At 49.0% G+C, this 24,391-nt stretch overlaps 1 protein-coding gene and 1 pseudogene across 2 annotated transcripts in view; both read right to left on the bottom strand.

The window, feature by feature from the left end:
- RASSF3 (Ras association domain family member 3) overlaps positions 1–24,391 on the bottom strand; it is a 180,600-nt gene that overhangs the window by 35,745 nt on the left and 120,464 nt on the right. For both annotated transcript variants that reach the window (XR_003943545.1, XM_030216006.1), the window contains exons 2-3: positions 12,745–12,852; positions 3,769–4,033 (exon numbers count right to left, since the gene is read on the bottom strand). Coding sequence is in view for 1 of the 2 variants with exons in the window: in XM_030216006.1 (XP_030071866.1) it covers positions 3,769–4,033; positions 12,745–12,852 (373 nt within the window). In the remaining variant the exon portion in view is untranslated. The remainder of the gene's footprint in view (positions 1–3,768; positions 4,034–12,744; positions 12,853–24,391) is intronic.
- Positions 10,881–12,578, bottom strand: LOC115478510 (annotated as a pseudogene).

Below are 24,391 nucleotides of genomic sequence, written 5' to 3' on the forward strand. Positions count from 1 at the left end.
TTGGTTATTGGTTAGGGCTACAGGCTGAAAAGGAGGTGGTGACTTGGTAGTGAACTCAAGGTTGATCTTTTGTACCTTGTCGGGAAGTAGTCAGCCAGTGATTGAGGAGAGAGCGAGAGGGGGTGGGAGCGGGGGACACTTTGAGGAGGGAGTTAAGGGTGGTGAAGAGACGATGAGGGTTGGAGCTGAGAGGGTTGGTCAATTGGGTTTAATAGTCCTGTTTTGCAAGGAATAGGGAGGAATGGAAGGAGGATAGCATGAATTTGTAGTGAAGGAAGTCTGAATGGGTACGAGATTTCCTCCAGAGGCGTTCAGCAGATCGGGTGCAGGAGCAAAGGTAACGGATGCAAGGGGTCAGCCAGGGCTGGGGATTAGTACGCTTTGTGGGACGGGAGGTGGATGGAGCGAGGGTGTCCAAAGCAGAGGAGAGAGCGGCATTGTAAGCGGAGACCGCTTTGTCTGCAGTCTCGGAGGACATGATGGAGGGGAGGAGATTAGAGATACTAGCGGATAAAGTGGGGGGGGGGGTCAATAGCTTGGAGATTCCTGGAGGTGGTGGTTAAAGTTGGACGGGGCGGGGGGGGGGGGGTGAAGAAGTGTGAATGTGATCAGGTGATGATCGGAGAGAGGGAGAGCAGAAGCGTGGAAGTTGGAGGGTGAGCTGGAGGAGGAGAGGACTAGGTCAAGATAATGGCCGTCACGGTGAGTGGGGGTGGCGGAGCATAGCTGGAGGTTGAAGGAGGATGCTAGGGTGAGGAACTTAGAAGCGTTAGAGTCAGATGGGTCATCAACGTGTATGTTAAAGTCTCAGAGAATGAGGGACGGAGATAAGGGTTCAAGAAAGACGGAGAGCCAAGCATCAAAGTCGGTGAGGAAGGAAGAGAAGGATTTATCAGGGGGCGGTAGATGACTGCGACTCTGAGTGGCAGCGGGTAGAATAGCCGGATGGAGTGGGCTTCAAAGGATGAGAAGCAGTGAGACTGCGGTAGGGGGAGGGGTTGGAAACTACAGGAGGGCGAGAGTAGTAGCCCAACGCCTCCACCGCGGCCAACTGGGCGGGGAGTGTGGGAGAAGAGATAACCTCCATGGCAGAGGGCCGCGACTGAGGCCAAGTCTTCCGGGAAGATCCAGGTTTCGGTTAGGGCGAGCAGTTGAAGGGAGCGAAAGATGAAGAGATCGTGGGTGAAGGGCAGTTTGTTACAGACTGAGTGAGCATTCCACAAGGCGCATGAGAAGGGGAGGGAAGAGGGGAATAGAGAAGAGATTGGAGACATCTCGGAATCGTTTGCATGGATAGGACGGGGACAGGTGAGGGGGACCTGGATTAGGGTTAATGTCTCCCGCGGATAGCAGGAGGAGGAGCAGGAGAATGCGGAGGAGGGTGGGGGAGGTCGGGTGGCGAAGGCGACGAAGACGAGATGTACTTAGGAGGAATGGGGATGGGTTAATGGCAGGAAGGAAGTGTTGAAGGTTAAGAGCTAGGAAGGAGGCGGGAGACAGGAGGGATGGTGAGGTGGAGGGGGATGAGGGTGAATGGGGTATTGCCGTGGCGGGCAGGGCGGGAGGGCAGCGAGTTCTAGTGGTACACAGTGGGAGTGGGGGGGAAAGAAGATTAGGAAGGGACAGGGCAAGGAAGAGAACGTGGACAGGGACCATAAGTAGTGACTGAGGTGTGGCAGGTGACTATGTAGTGACTGAGGTGACTGAGGTGTTAAGCAGATAGAGCTGGAAAGCTGGGTTTTGGACTGGCGAGTAGGTAAGTCAGTGGCTGACAAGCTAGCAGGCAGGTAGGTAAGTCAATGGCTGAGAGGCTCGCAAGCAGGCAGGCTACTCGATGTGTTAACAGGCAGGCGGGTAGCAGCTGGAACAAGCGGTCAGAAACAAGCTGGGGTAGATGGACAGGAGCAAGCTGGAACAAGTCGTAGCAAGCTGGAACAAACCGGAACAAGAAGGAATAGATGGACTGTGTCAGGATGAGCAGACGGACAGGAACAGATGGACTGTGACGAGCTGGACCAGAAGACGACAGAGTAACAGGATACGCTGAGATGGATGGATTGGAACACTCTGGAACAGACGGACTGGCACAAGCGGGTCATGCAGGAACGGATGGAACAAGCTGGGTTGGCTGGGATGGATGGACTGGAACAAGCTGGGGCAGGCTGGAACAACAAGTTAGAACATGCTGGGGAAGGCTGGAGCAGATGAACTGGAACAAGTTGGAATAGACGGACTGGAGCAGGCTGAAACACACTGGAGCCGGTGGACTGGAACAAGCAGGGGGTAAGCTGGATCGGCAGACTGGAACAAGCTGGGAACAGGAGGACTGGAACACGCTGGAGCACGCTGGAGCAGATGGATTGGAGAGTCTGGATCAGGCGGACTGGACCACACTGGAGACGATGGACTGGAACAAGCTGGAGGTAAGCTGGATCGGCGGACTGGAACAGGCTTGGATCGGGAGGACTGAAACGAGCTGGGAGACGCTGGAGAAGATGGATTGGAGCAAGCAGGGAGAAGCTGGATCAGGCGGACTGGGACGGAGACTGGAGCACACTGGAGTCGATGGACTGGAACACGCAGGGGGAAAGCCGGATCGGCGGACTGGGACGGAGACTGGAGCACACTGGAGTCGATGGACTGGAACACGCAGGGGGAAAGCCGGATCGGCGGACTGGAACACACTAGCAGATGAACTGGAAACAGCAGGGGGAAAGCTGGAGCCGGTGAACTGGAGCAAGCAAGCAGGGAGAAGCTGGGGAGGGTGGACTGGGGCAGGCTGGAGCAGCTGGGCAGCTACACTCGGTGCCTACAAAGCAGCAGAGCAGCAAGGCGCGTGGAAGTCTGCCCCGCCGAAGCACAGTGCTCCGCCACGACTGCCCTAACTCTGAGGACTCGGCACCGCGATAGGGGCAGGCCGCGGGAGGACGGGCAGTGTGGGCGTCGGGCCCCCGGGACCGGGAGCGCCGCAGTGGTGCGGTGGGCCTCTTGGATCGCTGGGTCGGGTCGGGCCGCGCCACGAGGTCGGGTGCGCACCACAAGGCCGCGGGTGAGCGCGCTCCGACTCACCCGGGTCACACGGTGCTCTCAACCGATACGGTCCCGGGCAGTTCCTGCCGGGGAGCACGGTGGCCGACCCGGACTCGTCCACGGACTCGGCGAATTCGGCGCCCGGCGGACGACAGCATGCGGCCATCTCACAGCTTGGGCCCCCGCAGCAATGGAGGGCTGAATCTGGACCCGTCCGCGACGCGGCTACCGAAGTCGGCAAACCCTGGGCAGCGGGCGTCGGTCCGTGCTTCTGGCTGTTCTGGGGGGGGGGGGGGGGGGGGGGGGGGGGGGGGGGGGGGGGGAAATCGCACCACGGCGGGAGCACTGGGGAATCGACCCCTGGACCGATTCACAGCGGAGCTCCCCACAGTGCGTCTTACCAGTCGGCCATCTTTTCATGAGTTAAAATAAGGGAATGCTTTGAACAGTATCATATAATCGCAACAAAACACTGGAGTTATGAACAGTGATGGGATCAAATATCTTCATTAAATTATTTTTGAAATGTATTCTGTCATACTGACATGAAGAGTTATTTTATGTGACTCATGGTACACTTCTAATGAAGTCAACCAGTTTGAATCATAAAATAAGAAGATAGTATTATAATTATTTTTTTTTCAAAATTAGCAGAATGGCAGCTCAGTATCTTATTTAAACTGACAAACATTTAATACAGACAAACCCATCCCACACAGAATGAAACATGAATAATACCTTGGTCTTCCTTCTGGCAGCGTTTATAAAGTGCAAACTTGGCAGGATTATCAGTGACCAAGAACTTCTTCAGCAGGGCTTCAATAACTTCACGACAAGTGTTAGTGCTGCTGATGTGAAGTGTGTTCATGCAGCCTTTAGGAAGGTAAAATGCCTCGTTGTTATTGTAAGAATGGATTCTTGAATTTGCAGGAGTTCGTACAGTAATAGGTCTGCTTAGTTCCATTTGAACTTTAATGAAGCCAGTGTAAATCCCATTGGAATTCTACCAAAGAAAAATATTCATAATTAGCAATTTATACCTGTAGCCATAAACAACATACAGAAGTTCTACATGTATGACAGTGAGACTTAAATGAAGATTCTAGGAATAAGTCTCTGAAAACCAAGGCTGCTCAATGCCTTGTGCACTTCTTGGGACCATAAAGTCTTGGCAATTTGTTACCAGTACCTATGACACATCCTTGAGCTTTTGTTTGGATGTAAGAGGTAATATAATCAAACAACTCATTTATGATAAAAAGAAACCTAAAAATGGATGAAAGGCTCATAATAGTGTGTCTTAGTATGCATAACTGGATATAATATTTTAGAAATCAAAATGCTTTAGCTCTCAGATGGAGTTCAGACAAGTTCAATTAAAAGGCTGTGAGATCCAGTTTAATAGCTTTTACATACTCATTTACAAATAATGTCAGGATTCTATCAAAAAGATGTCAGGAAATACAGAGCTATGTTTTCACTGGGAAGCAAAGCTGAACTACCTTTAAACAACCATCACAAAATGTCAGGTTTTCTATACTATCACTCTACAATTAAGTGAAAGACAGGTAATGAGAAATTATCCATTTAGAAAGGATACAGAAGATTGAGACTCCCATACAAAAAAATCCATTTATATCAATTTGAACTGCCATACAAAAAAAATACAAAAATAATCTTGAGGCACAAGAGACTGATGTGAAGATTGGTCTCCTGAGTGGACCAGTCTTAGGTGTGAAGGTTTTTTTTTTTAAGACACACTATTAGAGTGGTTTAATTCTAAGTTATCAGAAGTGTTTCCAAAAGAATGGGGTGAGATCATTTTAACGCCCATCCCTAAAAATATTAAAGGAAGCCTTGCAGACGCTACGAACTAGACAGCAGTAGCCTTCAATCCTTTATTCATCCAAATTATGGGGGGCCTGGTTACAGACCAAATTATGGGCTGTTTACTAAACCGTGCTGTAGGCATGCTAACTTTTTAACGCACGCTAAAAATTAGCACGTGCTAATGCTAGACACCCATATACTCCTATGGGTGTTTGTACCTGAGGAAATGGAGGGTTAAGTGACTTGCCCAAGATCACAAGGAGAAGCAGTGGGATTTAACCCGCCACCTCTGGATTGCGAGACCGGTGCTCTAACCACTAGGCCACCACTATTGTTGGCATCCTCCCTCTATTGTGACACTATTACCCTGAATGTGAACCTTATGGGAAAATTAGGTTCTTACCTTGGTAATTTTCTTTCCTTTAGTCACAGCAGATGAATCCATTAACTGATGGGTTGTATCCACCTACCAGCAGGTGGAGATAGAGAACACTGAAAAACCATAGTACCTCTTGGACGGCTAGCCCCAACTGCCTTCAGTATTTGAGATTTCCAAAGCAGAGTGAACCATCAAGGTATAATCACATAAACTTTCCTCATAGTGAACAATCGCCCCAGAACAGGAGCATCAAAGGAGGGACGATCTCAACCTCCTGTAGTAGAACATCATGTAGAAATTCTGATAACTGTTTCCAACTTCTCCCAATGAGATTTATATCTGCATGAAAGATCTGAACAAAAAACAAGTCAGACAGAGGGATCATGGATTCATCTGCTGTGACTAAAGGAAAGAAAATTACCAAGGTAAGATCCTAATTTTCCCTTCCTGGTCATCAGCAGCAGATGAATCCATTAACTGATGGGATGTACAAAAGCAATCCCTACTTAGGGTGGGAACAGGCCACACCACGAGCCAATACTTGATCTCCAAAAACAGCGTCCTGCTTCGCTGCAACATCCAGCCTGTAATGCCGGGCAAAAGAGAGCTGAGAAGCCCAAGAAGCTGCATACAGATCTCTTGAAGACAGAGTGCACCCGTTTCAGCCCACGAGGAGGAAATGGCTCTCGTGGAATGCGCCTTAAATGCTTCAGGCGGAGACCGACCTTAAAGCAGATACGCAGCAAAAATGACTTCCTTGAGCCAATGGGCTATAGTGGCCTTAGATGCCGGGCCTCCACGCCGAGGACCTGACAACAAGACAAAAAGGTGATCAGAAGTCCTGAAGTCATTTGACATCTGTAGATACTGCAACAGCACCCTGTGGACATCCAGAAGATGCAACTGCCCAAAGGAGTCCGGGAACTCTTCCCTAGAAAAGGAAGGAAGAAAAATGGGCTGGTTCAGGTGAAACACTGAAACCACCTTAGGCAGGAAGGAAGGCACTGTACGTACCGTTACTCCGGACTCCGAGAATTGCAGAAAAGGGTCCTGACAGGACAGCGACTGCAGCTCAGACACGCGTCTAGCCGACGTCATGGCCACCAAAAAGACTGTCTTGAGAGTCACATCCTTCTCCGAAGCTCGCTTAAGCGGCTCGAAGGGTGAACACTGAAGAGCCTTTAACACCAGCCCCAGGTTGCAGGCCGGACAGGGCCACCGGACAGGAGGACGGAGCCTAAGCACCCCTCCGAGAAATCGGGCAATGTCCGGATGAGCAGCAAGGGACAAGCCAGAGACTTTCCCTCAATAGCATAATGCTGCCACTTGCACCCACAGGGAATTGTAAGCCAGGCCTTTTTGTAAGCCCTCCTGCAAAAAGTGCAGCACTGTCGAGACTGTAGCCTGCGTGGGTGTGATCGCCTTTGAAACACCCCACGCCTCGAATTTGCGCCAGATCCGAGCATAAGCTGCGGAGGTGGACCGCTTGCAGGCCTGCAAGAGAGTGGAGATGACCTTATTAGAGTAGCCCTTGTCTCTCAATTGCGCCCTCTCAATAGCCAGGCCGTAAGACCAAATCGGCAGGGATCCTCCATAGACACCGGACCCTGAACCAACAGGTTCGACACCGTAGTGTCCACCAACATCCGGCGGAGATCCGCATACCACAGACGCCTTGGCCAATCTGGAGCGATGAGAGTCACCAGACCTCGGTGCTGTCGAATCCGCAGTAGGACTCGCCCTATCAGGGGCCAAGGAGGGAACACATACAGGAGCTCCGAGGGCCAGGGTTGAGCCAGAACATCCAACCCCGCCGAGTGAGGATCTCTCCTTCTGCTGAAAAAGCGAGGTACCTTAGCGTTTGCACTTGACGCCATTAGATCCATTCCGGGAGTCCCCCATTTGGCACAAATCTGAAAAAAAACTTCATCTGCCAGTTCCCATTCCGCCGGGTCGATTTGATGCCTGCTGAGAAAATCGGCTTGCACATTGCTCTGACCTGCTATGTGAGCTGCCGACAGAAGCTGCAGGTGTAGCTCGGGACAGTGGCAAATCTGGGCGGCCTCCACGGCCAGGGCCCTGCACTGAGTGCCTCCCTGACGATTTATGTATGCCACCGCTGTCGTGTTCTCTGACAGAACCCGGACAGCAAGCCCCTTCAGAGTCTTTTGAAAGGCCATAAGAGCCTGGAATATCGCTCTCAGTTCCAAGCGACTGATGGACCACCCCGCTTCCACGGGTGTCCACAGACCCTGAGCATAGCTTCCCTGGCAATGCGCTCCCCAGCCTAGAAGGCTGGCATCACCAGGCACCAAGAAGGAAGCGCAAGAGGCATTCCTTGGCGCAGCATCCTGTCGGAGAGCCACCACTCCATACTGAGCCGGGCCGCAGGGAGCAACGTTAGTCTGTGTTGATATTCCTGGGACATCGGAGACCACTGTTGAAGCAGGACAATCTGCAGAGGCCTCATATGCGCTCTCACCCAAGGCACCACCTCCAAGGTGGCCGTCATCGACCCCAGCAGCTGGACAAAGTCCCAAGCTCGCGGGCAAGGCATCCGCAGAAGCAGACGGACCTGATTCTGAAGCTTGCACCACCTTTGGTCGGGGAGAAAGACAAACCCCAATGCCGTGTCGAACCGGACCCCCAAATACTCGAGAGACTGAGAGGGGGTCAGGTGACATTTGGGTATATTGACCACCCAGCCTAGCGCATGCAGGACCGCCACCACTCTGGCTGTGGCAAGACGACTCTCGGTTGCCGAATCCGCTCTGATGAGCCAGTCGTAGAGATAAGGGTGAACTCTGATACCCTCTCGCCTGAGACAGGCAGCTACGACCACCATTACCTTGGAAAAGGTACGGGGAGCTGTGGCTAGGCCGAAAGGCAAGGCCTGAAACTTGAAATGCTTTCCCAACACCGCAAAGTGGAGGAACCGCTGGTGTGGAGGCCAGATAGGAATGTGCAAATAAGCTTCTTTTAGGTCCAGAGACGTGAGAAACTCTCCTGGCTGTACCACCACAATGACGGAGCACAGGGTTTCCATGCAAAAATGACGTTCTCTGAGAGCCTCGTTGACTCTTCGTAAGTCGAGGATCAGTCTGAAAGACCCACCTTTTCGAGGCATGACAAAATTAATGGAATAGCGGCCACAGCCGCATTCGGCAGGAGGCACCGGGATCACCGCTCCGAGGTGCAGCAAGACTTGTAAGGTCTCCTCTACCGCCGCCCGCTTTACGGCAGTGCCGCATCAGGACTCCACAAACACGTCTCTCACCAGGGCACCGAATTCCAGTCGGTAACCTTCTCTGATCAGGTCCAGGACCCACTGATCTGAGGTAATCTTGGTCCACTCCTCTAGAAAGTGGGAAAGATGTCCTATTGCAGGCAAGGAGGAGTGGACCGGCGTCCCATCATTGTGGAGGACGCCCCTGAATTCCTGGCCTTGAACCGGCCCCTGCGGAACATTTGTCCGAGCGAAAGGAGTTCCTCTGCTGAAAACGGGCACGTTGAAAAAACCTAGCAGAGCGCCCCGGGCGATACCTGCGAGCTTCATGGAAGCGAGGTCTGGAAGAGGAGGGAAACACAGAACCCTTGGAAGAAGGCCTTGACCTATCCTCAGGTAACCGCTGGGGTTTAGATTCCCCCAGGTCTTTCACAATCTTCTCCAATTCCTCTCCAAATAGCAGGAGGCCCCAAAAGGGTAGCCTCACCAGCCTTTGCTTAGAAGCCATGTCAGCCGTCCAATGCCGCAGCCAAAGAAGGTGGCGGGCGGACACCGCCACAGACATTTGTTTAGCCGAAGCTCTGACCAGATCATAAAGGGCATCATCCAAAAACGACAGGGCTGACTCCATCCGCGGGGCAACCTCAGAAAGGGGGCCCGCACCATCGGCGGGCTGTTCCACTGCCTGCTGTAGCCAGGAAAGACATACCCGGGCTGCATAGGAACTGCAAATAGACGCCCTCAAGGCAAGGCCCGCAATTTCAAAGGACCGCTTCAGCGCGGACTCCAGCCACCGGTCCTGCAAGTCTTTCAAAGCGACCCCTCCCTCTACTGGGAGAGTGGTCTTTTTTGTCACTGCCATGACCAATGCATCCCCAAAGGGGCCAAGTGCTCCTCACGCATAGGGTAAAGCTGACCCATAGCCCTGGCCACTTTCAAAGGCCCATCGGGGTCAGACCATTGAGCAGAAATAAGCTCTTGGATGGAGTCATGCACCGGAAAGGCCCGAGTAGGCTTCTTAGTACTCGCCATCCCAAGATTAACAGAGGAGGCCTTGCCTTCAGCAGAATCATCAATCGAGAGGGCCTGCAAGGCGTCAGTAATGAGAGCTGGCAGCTTGTTGCGGTGGAAAATCCGGACAGCATTGGGATCATCCAAATCCAGTGGCAAACAGGCACCCTCCTCTGGATCATCTGTCCCTGAGGGCCTGCCAGATCCCTCAGACTCTCCACAGCCCGACCACGGGGAGGAAAAAGGATATGCACCACTTTCAGACGGGGAATTTACCCGTCTATGTTTAGCGTGTTTCTAACGCTCAGGGGAGGAAATAACCTCTGAAGCCATCCCCAGGGCATCAACACCCGGAGGGAAGCCAGGAGGCAACGCAGTGTCAGACACCTGCGGCAGAGCTCTTTTCAGCATCAAAGCCTTATGCATTAAAAGCACAAACTCAGGGGAGAAAAACTCACCCTGACCCTCCGCCTCCGAATTAGGAGAAACGGATATAGGCGCTCCTCTGGCAGCCTCTAAACGAGGCGTCCCCCTGCACTCAGACTCCTCTGCAACCGTGAGGGTCGAGGCATGCGGCGCTTCCACAATGGCGCCCACTGCCAGCTCCATCAAGCGGGAAGAAACGTCGCTCGCCATGCTCATGCTAGCATGAGCGTCTAAGGAGCACGTTTTACACAGCCCCGCTGCTGATCTGCGTTTACCACAATGGGAGCAGTGCTTAACTCCTTCAGCAGCCATCGTCTGACAGGACGGGAATATAGCAATAAAATGGCGGCTTCGCACCAAAACTTACCCCGATTGGAACGGCGTCCCTGGGACCTCCCCGGAGGAGCTGGGCACCACTCTCACCTCAGAGGAGCGAGTCAACGAGCTCCGGTCAAGCTGCACAGAACCAGAATCACTGAAAAAAGCCTCATAATAGCCACGAAAGCACGCTCTTTTTTTTTTTTAAATGCTGTGAGGAAAGTTGGAGGCAGGCAGCAACAGAGGGACTCCAGGAGGCAGGAGGAATGGGTAAGGCAGGGAAAGGGCGAACCTATATGCCTTTAAAGTGGGCACCACCAGCCACAACACCCCTGGCTCAACTGGAAAAGCATAGGAACCACCCAGGCAGTCTGAAATCCAGGAGCTGATCAAGCTATGTCCACACCTACTGGGAGATAGAGAAATACTGAAGGCAGTTGGGGCTAGCCGTCAAAGAGGCACTATGGTTTTTCAGTGTTCTCTATCTCCACCTGCTGGTAGACGGATACAACCCATCAGTTAATGGATTCATCTGTTGCTGATGACAAGGAATTATTTATTTATGCATTCTTGTATCCCACTGTTATGTAAAAACAAGTTTCAATTCAAAGTGGCTTACAGATTACATTCTGGTTGACATTTGATATTGGTTTACATTTTTTAGTTCAGTTGAGACTTGTAGTGATGGCTTACAGTTACGTTTCTCCATTTCTTCTTGGCAATATCAACCTTCATGTCATACATTAAGGGCAATGAAAATAAAAAAAGGTGGGAATATGAGCCAGGCTATCCAAAGACTGAAACCAAGTCAAAATTAAAATGAAATATAACGTTTAATAGCATACAGCAAATAATAAATCAATTATACATAGAGAATAACTAAAATGACTCGACACAACGTTGTGTTTCGGCCAAATGGCCTACATCAGGAGTCTTGATAATTGAGATAAACAGTGATTTGAGATTATCATCAGTTATGAACAAAAAATCTCACTGCTGGAGAAAATGTCCCAATTAAAAGATCTGCAGACAGGATATTAAAAATGGTCTTGAAAAAGACCGTTAATTGAGCAATCCGTCTTCCGCTATGCTCTGCACCAATGATAGGAAAAAACCGAGCACATTAAGGGCAACTTGATCAGACCTTTAAAAACTTGAGTAGCCCAGCGAGACTGAAGTTCAGATATGGGCATGATGGCACCAACAGGCTGGATAAGACCAATGAAAGCCACTGTCACCTTTTCCAGGTCAGTAGGGAAGACAAATTTATTCAGGGGGTCTTATTGTTGTGAACTGTTAAGGAAGGGTCATCAAAGAATGGAAAAGAGAAGCTGTATCCTGTGGCAAAGAAGACAGCATCAATGTTCTCCTCCATGGTGCCATCTTCGAAGATGGCTGCAGTTTCAGTAAACATCTTCACATTTTATCAGGGTTTTATCAGGATTTTACCAGCTATGATACGGTTTGGTAGGTCATCATTGATTGTTGGGTGCTGGCTAATAATTCTGTGGCAGGGCTTTAAACCATAGTTGTCATGGTTAAACCGTGCATTCATTTTATTCTCTGCCCAGCTGTTCAGCATAGATACAGGCATGAGCTATTTGATTAGAGACTTGAACCAACTAAACAGTACCACATCAAGAGGGAAGCCCTCGTCAGAAACACGATTCACGATCCAGGCACCCCGCCTAGTGCTAAGAAAGACCTGCTTAGCGAATGCACTCAGTTCAACTGCCAAATCCCCTCCAGAGTTCTCAATGCCAATCACAATGATCAGTTTCCCCTCAAATTCAAATGGATGCTTGTAATCCTGGCTGTGGTAATACCGACCTTTGAACTTGTCTATCCCTGGAAAAGTGTGCAGTGGTAAATGATGGAAGGTATGATGACCACTGCAAACTAGAATGCCATCAAAGATGGCTGACTCCTGCTTTCCATCCTTTTCTGTAATGACATCCCACTGGCCGCTGCTGGAAAAATCTGGACACTTTTTGATGCTACACACAGTAGTCTTGAACTGTATGTGTTTCAGAAGATCAAAGTGCTTTGCGTACATCCGGAAATAGTCCATTATTTTGGCATTGTGCATGTAATTTGGGTAGTCATCAGGAATGGGGAAGTCACTGAAGCACATCTTCTCCTTGGATGTATTAATGATAACAGATTTATAGATGCAGGCTCTACCATCATCGTGATTTTCATTAAACCTCCATAGGCCTCCAATATCATCAGTTTTCTCAAAGCAGGTGGGTTCAAGTCCCTCATCCAAGCAGCATTTAATGGTAGTCAGTCAATCCACTTGATCCACCTCCAATCTCTCATGGCCACCAGTCAAACATTGCAGGACTCAACAGACATCACTGATGGGCCAAAGTGTATTTTATATAGATAGATACAGAGATACAGAGAGAGAGAGAGAGAGAGAGAGAGAGAGAGAGAGAGAGAGAGAGAGAGAGAGAGAGAGAATCTTTCTATACTAGTTTTTTTTTATTTAAGAAAAATAATAGATTTACATAACTCTTACCAAGGTCATCTTTAATTTGTCTGTGATGGACAAATTGTAGTTCTGGATCTTCTCTCTGGCTTCTTCCTTACTAAGGTAAGGGAGGCTCTCTCTTTCTTTTTCAACATCCTGAAATAAGCAACAGGATTCAGTTTTAGAAAATGCTGAGCATAGCTTTTTTTAATTTCTTAAAAGCTAATAGCACAAAGCTTTATAAGAGACACTAAATGTACTGTATTATTCAGGCAGAACGTATTGAAGAACAGGGGTGCAGATTAAGATAAATATGTGCAATTTAAGGTTCAGGTTTCCTAGCAACCATTTCTACTTCTACGGACCAACCTGCCTTCCTGAGACTAAGGAATATCTTGGTTTAGCTATCTACTCCCATCCATGAAGTATGTGGCAGGATTTGGTTAAAGAAGGAAACAAGGTTTTCTTTAATTTCTTTTCTGTGATGTAAGCAGTTGAATGCTATTGCTATGTGCACCACTTTTACCTGTGAGCTATTCCTACCCCAGAACCATTATTTACACAGCCATCTCCAGAGAAACGAGGTCTGTCTCTCTAATTCTCTCCACCTTTCTTTCCTCTGCTTCTACCGTTTCTCTCTGATCTGTACTAGCACCATAAACAAAGTAGTAATACAATAGGCAGATTATAAATGAAATAAATTAAATACTGTACTGCTCCCTTAGAATTTCGCAGCCTAATAAATGATCCTCTATTTTTTAACACTAAATTTTAGCTGCCAATTTCTAGACCGTTCTTCCAGTTTTGCTAGATCCCTACCTTCCACAGAATCTACAATATTACAGATTTTTGTACCATCCACAGATAGGCAACTCTTCCGCAATATTGCTTACAAAAACGTTAAAAAGAACTGAACCATGGATCGATCCCTGTGGCATACCACTTGTAATGCCCATATCCTCAGCATGATTTCTGTTCACCAGTACCCGTTGTCTCCTTCCAATCAGCTTCTAATCCAGTCAGCCATTGGTGTCCATAGTAAGGGCGCTCAATATACTTATAAGTTGCCCATGTGTAAACATGACAAAGGCTTTACTGAAACCTAAGTACCAATGATCTACCTCAATCCAACTCTGTTTTAGCAGTGTTTCCATTAATTTACTCACAAGAAGAGATGAGACAGCAGGGAGTCAAGCATTTCCTCTCAGTCCCAACCCTCCACCCCGATCAGACCTTTGCTGGTGGGGATGCTAGAGCCCTGCACGTGCTGTCTGAGAAGCAGGAAAGCAGGCTGCTCCAGCCTCTTACATCAGCACTTCCACACACTCAGCTTAAACTGAGCATGTGCGGAAGTGCCAAAATCAGGAGCTAGAGCACCGCTTGCAGACTTCCTGTTGCTCAGGCAGGGATCCGGCGGTAAAACTCTTCAGCTGGCGGGGCTTGAGCACCCCTGCCAGTCACGTATTGGCTGCCACAATGTCGGAGGGGGCCTAAGCCTGAAGTGTGGGGAGCCCCAGGCCCCTGAGGCATCCCCCCCCCCCCCCCCCCCCCCCGGGGCTAGGCCACTGGCTTGCAGAGCTAGCACAAAGTAGTCTACCGTTGCAAGATGGGATCTGAATACTATTTGTATTGGGATCTATGCAGCTTGCTGGGCAGTGTGCACAGATATTGGAGGAATGATGCACAGCTGTGTATATAGTCAATTTCAAATTGGATTCAGTTCCCACTGCAGCTCCTTGTGACACAGGGTTAAGTTACTTAATCCTCTTTTGCCCCAGGTATAAAACTTAGATTGTGAGTCTGCTATAGACAGAAAAAGTACCTGCATATTTAATATACCACCTTTCTGTGGTACAATCAAAACGGTTTATAAATCAAATCAGTTCCACTTCTCACAAATGTTTTGGTTGTCACTATAATACTTTGTGCTTCCTTTTTTGCTCTTCATCGCCTTTGGTCTGTCCGCTCCATGCTTCCTGCCACATTTTTACGTCCACTTATACATGCACTGGCTATTTCTCATTTGGACTATTGCAACTCCCTTCTTACAGGCCTACCTTTACAGAATATAAAATGTTTACAACTCATCTTTTCAGAACTGCATTTGACCCTCATTCAAAACCCTTCCCTTTTGCCCAATTTTTCTGATTTCCTCCCTCTCTTTTCTGTCTCCTTCCCTCCCCCATTCTCACTCAATGGTGTCTCCCCGCCCCCCCCCCCCCCCCCACCAAATTCCTTCTCCCTTTTTCTTCTTTTTCTCTTTTCCATTTCTCTTTTTCTTCTACACCCTACATATGTACATACGGGCTGCCATACTGGGACAGGCCGAAAGTCCATCAAGCCCAGTATCCTGTTTCCAATAGTGGCCAATCCAGGTCACAAGTACCTGGCAAGATCCCAGAACAGTACAGAACATTTTATGCTGCTTATCCCAGAAATAAGCAGTGGATTTTCCCCAAGTCCATTTTAATAATGGCTTATGGACTTTTCTTTTAGAAAGCTAGCCAAACCTTTTTTAAAACCCGCTGAGCAAACTGCTTTTACCACATTCCCTGGCAACGAATTCCAGAGTTTAATTACACATTGAGTGAAGAAATATTTTCTCCGATTTGTTTTAAATTTACTACTTTGTAGCTTCATTGAGTGCCCCCTAGTCCTAGTATTTTTGGAAAAAGTAAATAAGCAATGTCTACCCATTCAACTCCACTCAGTATTTTATATACCTCTATAATATCTCCCCTCAGCCGTCTTTTCGCCAAGCTGAAGAGCCCAAGCCATTTCAGCCTTTCCTCATAGGGAAGTCGTACCATCCCTCTTTATCATTTTCGTTGCCCTTCTCTGTACCTTTTCTGATTCCACTATATCCTTTTTGAGATGCAGCGACCAGAATTGCACAGTTTTTAATTTGTTTTAGTAAACTGCACTGAAGCTTTGGCTAGACCCCATGCAGTATATCAAGCATGTGAAATAAATAAATAATACTGCACATAGCTATAACGTGTGTCATAATAAATGACAGATTTACCTCAAAAGAGAGTTTTAACATCTCTATTAATGTACTATCCCCACCTGTTTACAAAGCCATGCTAGCGGCTGCCATGCAGCATTGCCGATACAGCCCATTCAAAGCCCGGCTTTGTAAACAGGAGTCCATGTTTTTACATATCCTGTTATAGTTTCATATAAATCAGTTGTATAAATGCAGAATTTTAATTCCTATTACTATCCAATATTCATCTTTATAAACTAATTTTATTTATGTGGCGGGGGGAGGTAAGGCTGAAGATGCACCTGAGGTATCTAACACAATTGCACCAGCCCTGACTGAAATCACCATTGGTCCTCTTTTCAGAATAGAGCTGGAAGGGAAAATTAGGTTCTTACCTTGGTAAATTTCTTTCCTTTAGTCACAGCAGATGAATCCATTACGAATGGGTTGTGTCCACCTACCAGCAGGAGGAGATAGAGAACACTGAAAACCATAGTGCCTCTAGGACAGCTAGCTCCATCTGCCTCTCAGTATTTTGAAGCTTCCAAAGCAGTGTTAAACCGCAAAGTAGCATAACATGAACTTTCCTCACAGCGAACGAACGCCCCAGAACAGGAGCAATAACACAAAGAAGGGATGAACTCAACCTCCTGTAGTAGACCAGAAATCCTGAAGACTGTTTTCCAACTTCTCCCAATGAGGGAACATGTCTGCAGGAAAAACTGAACACAAAACAGAGTCAATCAGGGAGGGATCATGGATTCATCTGCTGTGACTAAAGGAAAGAAAATTACCAAGGTAAGAACCTAATTTTCCCTTCCTTGTCATCAGCAGCAGATGAATCCATTACGAATGGGATGTATCGAAACAATCCCTAGATAGGGCGGGAACAAGCCACACCATGCGCAAGCACTTGTGTTCCAAAAAGCGCGTCCCTCCTGGACTGCCACATCCAGCCTGTAATGACGGGCAAAAGAGAGCTTAGAAGCCCAAGTAGCTGCATTACATATCTCCCGTCTCAACCCAAGAGGAAGAAATCGCTCTTGTGGAATGTGCCTTAAAGGTGTCAGGCGGAGGCCGGCCAGATAGCAGATATGCAGAAAAAATGGCTTCCTTAAGCCAACGGGCTATAGTGGCTTTAGACGCTGGAGACCCTCTGCGAGGACCTGACAACAATACAAAAAGGTGATCAGAGGTCCTGAAAGCATTAGACATCTGCAGATACTGCAACAGAGCCCTGCGCACATCCAGAAGGTGCAACTGCCCAAAAGATTCCAGAAACCCCTCCCTAGTAAAGGAGGGCAGATAAATAGGCTGGTTTAGGTGAAACGCTGAAACCACCTTAGGCAGGAAGGAAGGCACAGTACGTACCGTTACTCCGAACTCTGAGAATCGCAGAAATGGGTCTCGACAGGACTGTGCCTGGAGCTCAGACACCCGTCTCGCCGATGTAATGTCCACCAAAAAGACTGTCTTTAGAGTCACATCCTTCTCCGAAGCTCGCCTCAGCGGCTCGAAGAGCGAACACTGAAGAGCCTTTAATACTAGCCCCAGGTTCCAAGCTGGACAAGGGGCCCGCACGGGAGGCCAGAGCCGAAGCACCCCTCTAAGAAACCGTGCAATGTCTGGACACGCAGCCAGGGAGAGACCAGCGACCTTCCCCCCAAAACATGCCAAGGCTGCCACTTGAACACGCAGGGAATTATAGGCCAAGCCTTTTTGTATACCATCCTGTAAAAAGTCAAGTATCAGCGAGGCAGAAGCCCGCATGGGTGTGATCGCTTTAGAAACACACCAAGCCTCAAACTGGCGCCAGATCCGAGCATAGGCAACGGAATTGGAACGCTTGCGGGCCTGCAAGAGAGTGGAGATGACCTTGATAGAATAGCCCTTGTCTCTCAATTGCGCCCTCTCAATAGCCATGCCGTAAGACCAAAGCGGCAGGGATCCTCCATGGTCACCGGACCCTGCGTCAACAGGTTCGGTACCAGAGGCAAATGAAGGGGAGCCTCCACCAGCATCTGCCAGAGGTCCGCATACCACGGCTGCCTGGGCCAATCCGTGGCAATGAGGATCATCACTCCTTGATGCAGCCGAATTCGCAGGAGTCGTCGCCCTATTAAGGGCCAAGGAGGGAACACATACAGGAGGCCAGGGGCCAGGGTTGAGCCAAGGCATCCAACCTCGCCGAGTGAGAATCTCTCCGTCTGCTGAAAAAGGACTGGCATTTGTGCTTGAGGCCATAAGATCCGCTACGGGCGTTCCCCATTTGGCACAGATCTGAAGGAACACTTCGTCTGCCAGTTCCCACTCTGCAGGGTCGATTTGATACCTGCTTAGAAAGTCGGCTTGCACGTTGCTCTGACCTGCTATGTGAGCTGCTGACAGAAGCTGCAGTTGTAGCTCGGCCCAGTGGCATATCTGAGCGGCCTCTGCGGCCAGTGTTTGACACCGAGTGCCGCCTTGTCGATTTATGTAGGCCACTGCTGCCGTGTTGTCCAACAGAACTCTGACAGCCAGTCCCTCCAGAGTCATGTGAAAGAGCCTGGAATATCGCTCTCAGTTCCAAGTAATTGATGGACCACCCCGTTTCCTCGGGTGTCCACAGACCCTGGGCATAGCTTCCCTGGCAATGTGCTCCCCAGCACTTCAGGCTGGCATCCGTTACCACCAGGCACCAATCGGGAAGCGCTAGCGGCATTCCTCACCACAGCATGCTGTCTGAGAGCCACCACTCCATACTGAGTTGGGCCACAGGGAGCCACGTGAGTCTGCGTTGATAATCTTGGGACATAGGAGACCATCGTTGAAGCAGGGCAATCTGCAGAGGTCTCATGTGCACTCTCGCCCATGGCACCACTTCCAAGGTGGCCGTCATCGACCCCGATAGCTGGATAAAGTCCCAAGTTCGCGGGCGAGGCATCCTCAGGAGCAGACGGACCTGATTCTAAAGCTTGCACCGCCTTTGGTCGGGTAGAAAGACAAACCCCGAGGCCGTGTCGAACCGGACCCCAAAATATTCTAGAGATTGAGAGGGGGTCAGGTGACTTTTGGGTATATTGATGACCCAGCCCAGAGATTGCAGTACTGAGACCACTCTGGCTTACATGACTATTCTCTTCTGCAGAGTCCGCTCTGATGAGCCAGTCGTTGAGGTACGGTGAACCCGGATACCCTCTCGCCTGAGAAAAGCAGCTACTACCACCATTACCTTGGAAAAGGTTTTGGGAGCTGTGGCGAGGCCAAAAGGCAAGGCCCGAAACTGGAAATGATTTCACAACACCGCAAACTGGAGGAACCGTTGGTGCGGGGGCCATATAGAAATGTGCAAGTAAGCTTCTTTTAGGTCCAGAGACGTGAGGAATTCTCCTGGCTGTACCGCCGCAATGACAGAGCGCAGGGTTTCCATGTGAAAATGCTGCACTCTTAGTGACTCATTGACTTCCTTTAAGTCGAGAATGGGCCGAAAAGACCCGCCTTTTCGTGGCACCACAAAATAAATGGAGTAACGACCGAAGCTGTGTTCGGCGGGAGGCACAGGGATCACCGCTCCAAGGTGCAACAAGACTTGTAAGGTCTCCTCTACCGCCGCCCGTTTGACGGCAGTGCCGCATCGGGACTTCACATACACGTCTCTCACCGGGGCACCAAAATCCAATCGGTAACCTTATCTGATCAGGTCCAGGACCCACTGATCTGAGGTAATCTTGGTCCACTCCTTGAGAAAGAGGGAAAGGTGTCCTCATACAGCTGTAAAGGAGGAGTGGACCGGCGTCCCATCATTATGGAGGACGGCCCTGAACTCCTGGCCTTGAGCCTGCTGCTGCGGAGCGTTTGTCTGAGCGAAAGGAGTTCCTCTGCTGAAAGCGGGCACGTTGAGTAAACCCAGCAGAGTGCCCCAGGTGATACCTTCTAGCTTCACGGAAGCGAGGTCTGGAGGAGGAGGGAACCAACTGACCCTTGGAAGAAGGCCGCGGCATGTCCTCAGGTAACCGCTAGGGTTTAGCATCTCCCAGGTCTTTAACAATCTTCTCCTCTTCATAACAGAAGGCCCCAAAAGGGCAACTTCACTAGCCTTTGCTTAGAGGCCATGTCAGCCGCCCAATGCCTTAGCCATAGAAGGCAGCGGGGGGACATCGCCCCAGACATCTGTTTAGCCGAAGCTCTGACCAGATCATAGAGGGCGTCAGCTAAAAATGACAAGGCCGACTCCATGCACGGTGCAACCTCAGCGAGGGACTCCGCACCATCCACGGGCTGTTCCACTGCCTGTTGTAACCAGGAGAGGCAGGCTTGAGCAGCATAAGAACTGCAAACAGACGCCCTTAAGGCTAGACCCGAAATCTCAAAGGACCGTTTTAGAACTGATTCCAGCCGCCGGTCCTGAATGTCCTTCAGGGCGACCCCTCCCTCTACTAGGAGGGTGGTCTTTCTTGTCACTGCCGTGACTAAGGCATCCACTTTAGGTATCCCAAAATGGGCCAAGTGCTCCTCACTCAGAGGGTAAAGATGGCCCATCGCCCTGGCACTTTCAAGGGCCCCTCGGGGTCAGTCCATTGAGCAGAAATAAGCTCTTTGATGGAGTCATGCAAAGGAAAGGCACGAGCAGGCTTCTTAGTACTCGCCATCCTCGGATTACCGGAGGAGGTCTCGCCTTGAACAGGGTCATCAATAGAGAGGGCCTGTAAGGCATCGGAGATAAGTGCTGGTAGCTCATCGTGGTGGAAAATCTGAACCGCAGTGGGATCATCCAGATCCAGTGGCAAACCGGCACCTTCCTCTGGCTCCTCAGATCACGAAGGCCTGCCAGATTCCCTCAGAGTCCCCACAGCCCGACCACGGGGGGGAAGGGGGGTGCGCCACTCTCCGACAGGGAATTTACCCGTCTATGCTTAGAGTGCATCCAACGCTGAGGGGCATCAACATCTGATATCAGCCCCGGGCTATCATCAGTCGGAGGGGAACCAGGTAGCAACGCAGTGTCAGTCACCTGCGGCAGAGCTCTTTTCAGCATGAAGGCTTTATGTAAAATAAGCACAATCTCGGGGGAGAAAAACTCGCCCTGACCTCCTGTCTCCGAATTAGGAGCCACGGGGAACGGAGCTCCTCTGGTAGCCTCGGCCCGAGGCGCCCCTCTGCTCTCAGACTCCTCCGCAACCGCGGGGGTCGAGCCATGCGGTGCTTCCAAGATGGCGCCCGCTGCCAGCTCCATCGAGCGGGAAGAATCATCGCTCGCCATGCTCGTACTGGCTCTACCGTCTAAACAGCATGTTTTACAGAGTCCCGCTGCTGATCTGCGCTTGCCACAACAGGAACACTGCTTAACTCCCTCAGCAGCCATTGCCGAAAAATGGCGGCTTCGCGCCAAAATCACCCTGATCGGAACGCCATCCGCGGGCTCTCCCTGGAGGAGCTGAGTACTGCTCTTACCTCAAAGGACCAAGTCCATGAGCTCCGGTCACGCTGTACAGTCAGGAAAAGCCTCAAAAATAGCAGCGCTGAAAAGCGCATTTTGTTTTTGGGGTTTTTTTTTTGCACTGTGAGGAAAGTTGGAGGCAAACAGCTACAGAGGCACTCCGGAGGCAGAAGAGGGTGGGAAAGGCAGGGAAAGGGCAAACCTATATGCCTGCATCAACACGGGGGGGTGGGAAAGGCAGGGAAAGGGTGAACCTATATGCCTGCATCCACCCCAGGGGGAGGGTAAGGCAGGGAAAGGGCGAACCTATGTGCCTTTAAAGTGGGCTCCACTTAGCCACAACACCCCTGCTACAACTGGCAAAGCACAGGAGCCACCCCAGCTGAAACTTGAAGGAGCTGAACAAGCTGCATCCAACCCTGCTGGGAGATAGAGAAATACTGAGAGGCAGATGGAGCTAGCCGTCCTAGAGGCACTATGGTTTTCAGTGTTCTCTATCTCCCCCTGCTGGTAGGTGGACACAACCCATTCGAAATGGATTCATCTGCTGCTGATGACAAAGGAAACTACATCGTTAATCTAAAATTCCATTGATACGGTGGAGTCAAGAATCACTCCCAGGACTCTGGACTCTTTTTCTACCTTTAAAGTTTTCCCTCCTTCCATGTCAATAAATTGCAGAATATTAGTAATATGTAAGCTAAACCATAAAATCTTAGTTTTCTTTGCGTTCAGTTTGAGTCGCATGAAGGTAGACCAATTTACAATTTTCTTAATATAGATAGATAGATAGATAGATAGATAGATAGATAGATAGATAGATAGATAGATAGATAGATAGATAGATAGTAGTGAAAAAGATGTCAGCACCCTGTCTAACCAGAGTTAAAAGAAAAATATCATCAGTATAAAACATTAACAGTTCACCATGCTCTAGAGAAATCTATCCCAAAGTACTCATGTAAACATTATATAGTACAGGGAAGCTAGGAGAACCCTGGGGAACAGCACATGGTGGAGTCCAAGGAGTTGAAAATTTACCAAACTTCAGAACGAAATATTGTGTATCTGATAGAAATGACTTGAACCAAAGAAACATGGAGTCCACCAAACCACAGATAGATAATAAATTTAGTAATATTTCATTGTTAATTGTGTCAAAGGTGGCTGAGATGGCAAACCACAGCAACACCATCTCACCACCCTGACATAGAACCTGTCTGACCTCAGAGGTCAGAGATAACAATAAAGATCGGACCCCATTATGAGATCCATGAAGTAGATTAAATCTTCCAATATAATTGGATAACTGAAACCCCACAACAAATTCAACCAGTTTAGTAAGAAATGGAATATTAGCAATAGGCCTAAAGTTAGAGGCCTGAGATAAATCACAGTCTACCTGTTTGGGAATTGGAGTCAGTACAATATTCCCCCATATCATGGGTAAACCAAACAGAAGCTAAAGTAGTGTTAACAAAAAAAGCTAACCAGTTCAATAACTGAGAAGGGGTCTTTCAACAGAAAAGAAGGTATTCTATCTAGAGGGTAACTAGAACAAGATAATTTGTTTACTCATGCAAACAAAGTAAATGTAGAAACACAATCAAAAGTAGCCTAAAGTCTATCAACTAGAATAATAACTGAATCCATTGTACGGCTAAAGTTATTATGATTTATAGTAAAACCATACAAAACAAAAACATCACCAGTAAGGTAAACTTATCCAAACATTTTGTGCCAAATAATTTCTTTTAAACAAAGAGAAAACCCCTCAGAACCTAATCGGACAACGGTCCTAGGTTACAACGTGCCACAATATTTTGGCCGTTGATAGTTTCTATCATAGGGGTTTGTTGGTTATTCCTTGTTTTATTTTATAATTTTTAAATCGTGCTCAACATTAAAAATAAGGCATCAAGTCCATAAATAATGACTGTGCTCATATATACACATTGAAATGGAAGCGCCAGATGATAAAGAACAACACTTGTGCTTTGGTCCAACACTTAGCTTTGGTCCAACGGCACCACCGTTTCACCTTGTGGCTTCCTCAGGGACTTAATTCTGCTAGTGCTGACTTCTGGAGCTCAGTCAATTTTGGTTCCAATGATTTCAATTTATAAGTCCATTTGGCTTCCTTCCTTTGCAAAATGAGTTTTCTATTGCCTCCACGTATATTACCATCGACTCTATCTATGATACAGCATCTTAATTCTTCAAATTTGTGTTTGGAGTTAATGCAGTGTTCAACCAAAGGTTCTTTTATATTTTGTCTCCAAAAGCTCTACTGAAAACCATGGAGATTTAGCTTTTCTTTTTAACCTTACTTCACGTTCTAGAGCAGTGATGGCGAACCTTTCAGAGACCGAGTGCCCAAACAGCAACCCAAAATCTAATTATTTATTGCAGGTGCCGGTCTCATTATGGGTGGGGTCACCACATATGACTCCACCCCTACGATAGCCACACCCCTTACACCAGCCATGGCGAATATAAACAGACATCATTGAGACTATTAGACTAATATAGGAGAAAAAAATAACATGATTTGTTTTCATTATAAATCATTTCTGTAAGCTGTTACAGCTCTAGTATACCCAGTGCAAAATAAGACAGCAGATGTAAATTCTCAAATTGGACATATTCCAAACACTAAAATGAAAATAAAATGATTTTTTTCTACCGTTGTTGTCTGGTGATTTTGTTTTTCTATCCATATTGGTCCTAGTCTCTGATTCTGCTGCTCTCTATCTGTTCTCTTAACTCCGTTCCAGGGCTTCTTTCCATTTATTTCTTTACTTTCCTCCTTTCTTCTTCATTTCTTGCCCTCCTCTCCCCCCTGCCCTCCCCTCCATCCATCCACCCATGTCCAGCAACCCTCCTCTCCCCTCCAGCCACCCATGTCCAGCCACCCTCCTCTCCCCCCTGCCCTCCCCTCCAGCCACCCTCCTCTCCTCCTGCCCTCCCCTCCAGCCACCCATGTCCAGCCACCCTCCTCTCCCCTCTGCCCTCCCACCCAGCACCAGGCATCCCTCCCTCCCAGCACCAGGGCCCCCCTCCGAATAAAAGTCATACCTGGTTGAAGTTAAGGCGGTGTCGGCAGCAGCAGTGAAAAGAGCTGGCTTGGCGCGCCTTCAGCCTTCCCTTCTGTCTCTCAAGCTCTGGTCCCGCCCTTGCGGAAACAGGAAATGAGGGCGGGACCAGAGCTTGAGAGACAGAGGGGACGGCTAAAGGTGCCCCGAGCCAGCGCTTTTCACTGCTGCTGCTGCCGATGACGCCTTAACTCC

This window comes from Microcaecilia unicolor, chromosome 10 (assembly GCF_901765095.1).
Source record: "Microcaecilia unicolor chromosome 10, aMicUni1.1, whole genome shotgun sequence".
Classification (NCBI taxonomy): domain Eukaryota; kingdom Metazoa; phylum Chordata; class Amphibia; order Gymnophiona; family Siphonopidae; genus Microcaecilia; species Microcaecilia unicolor.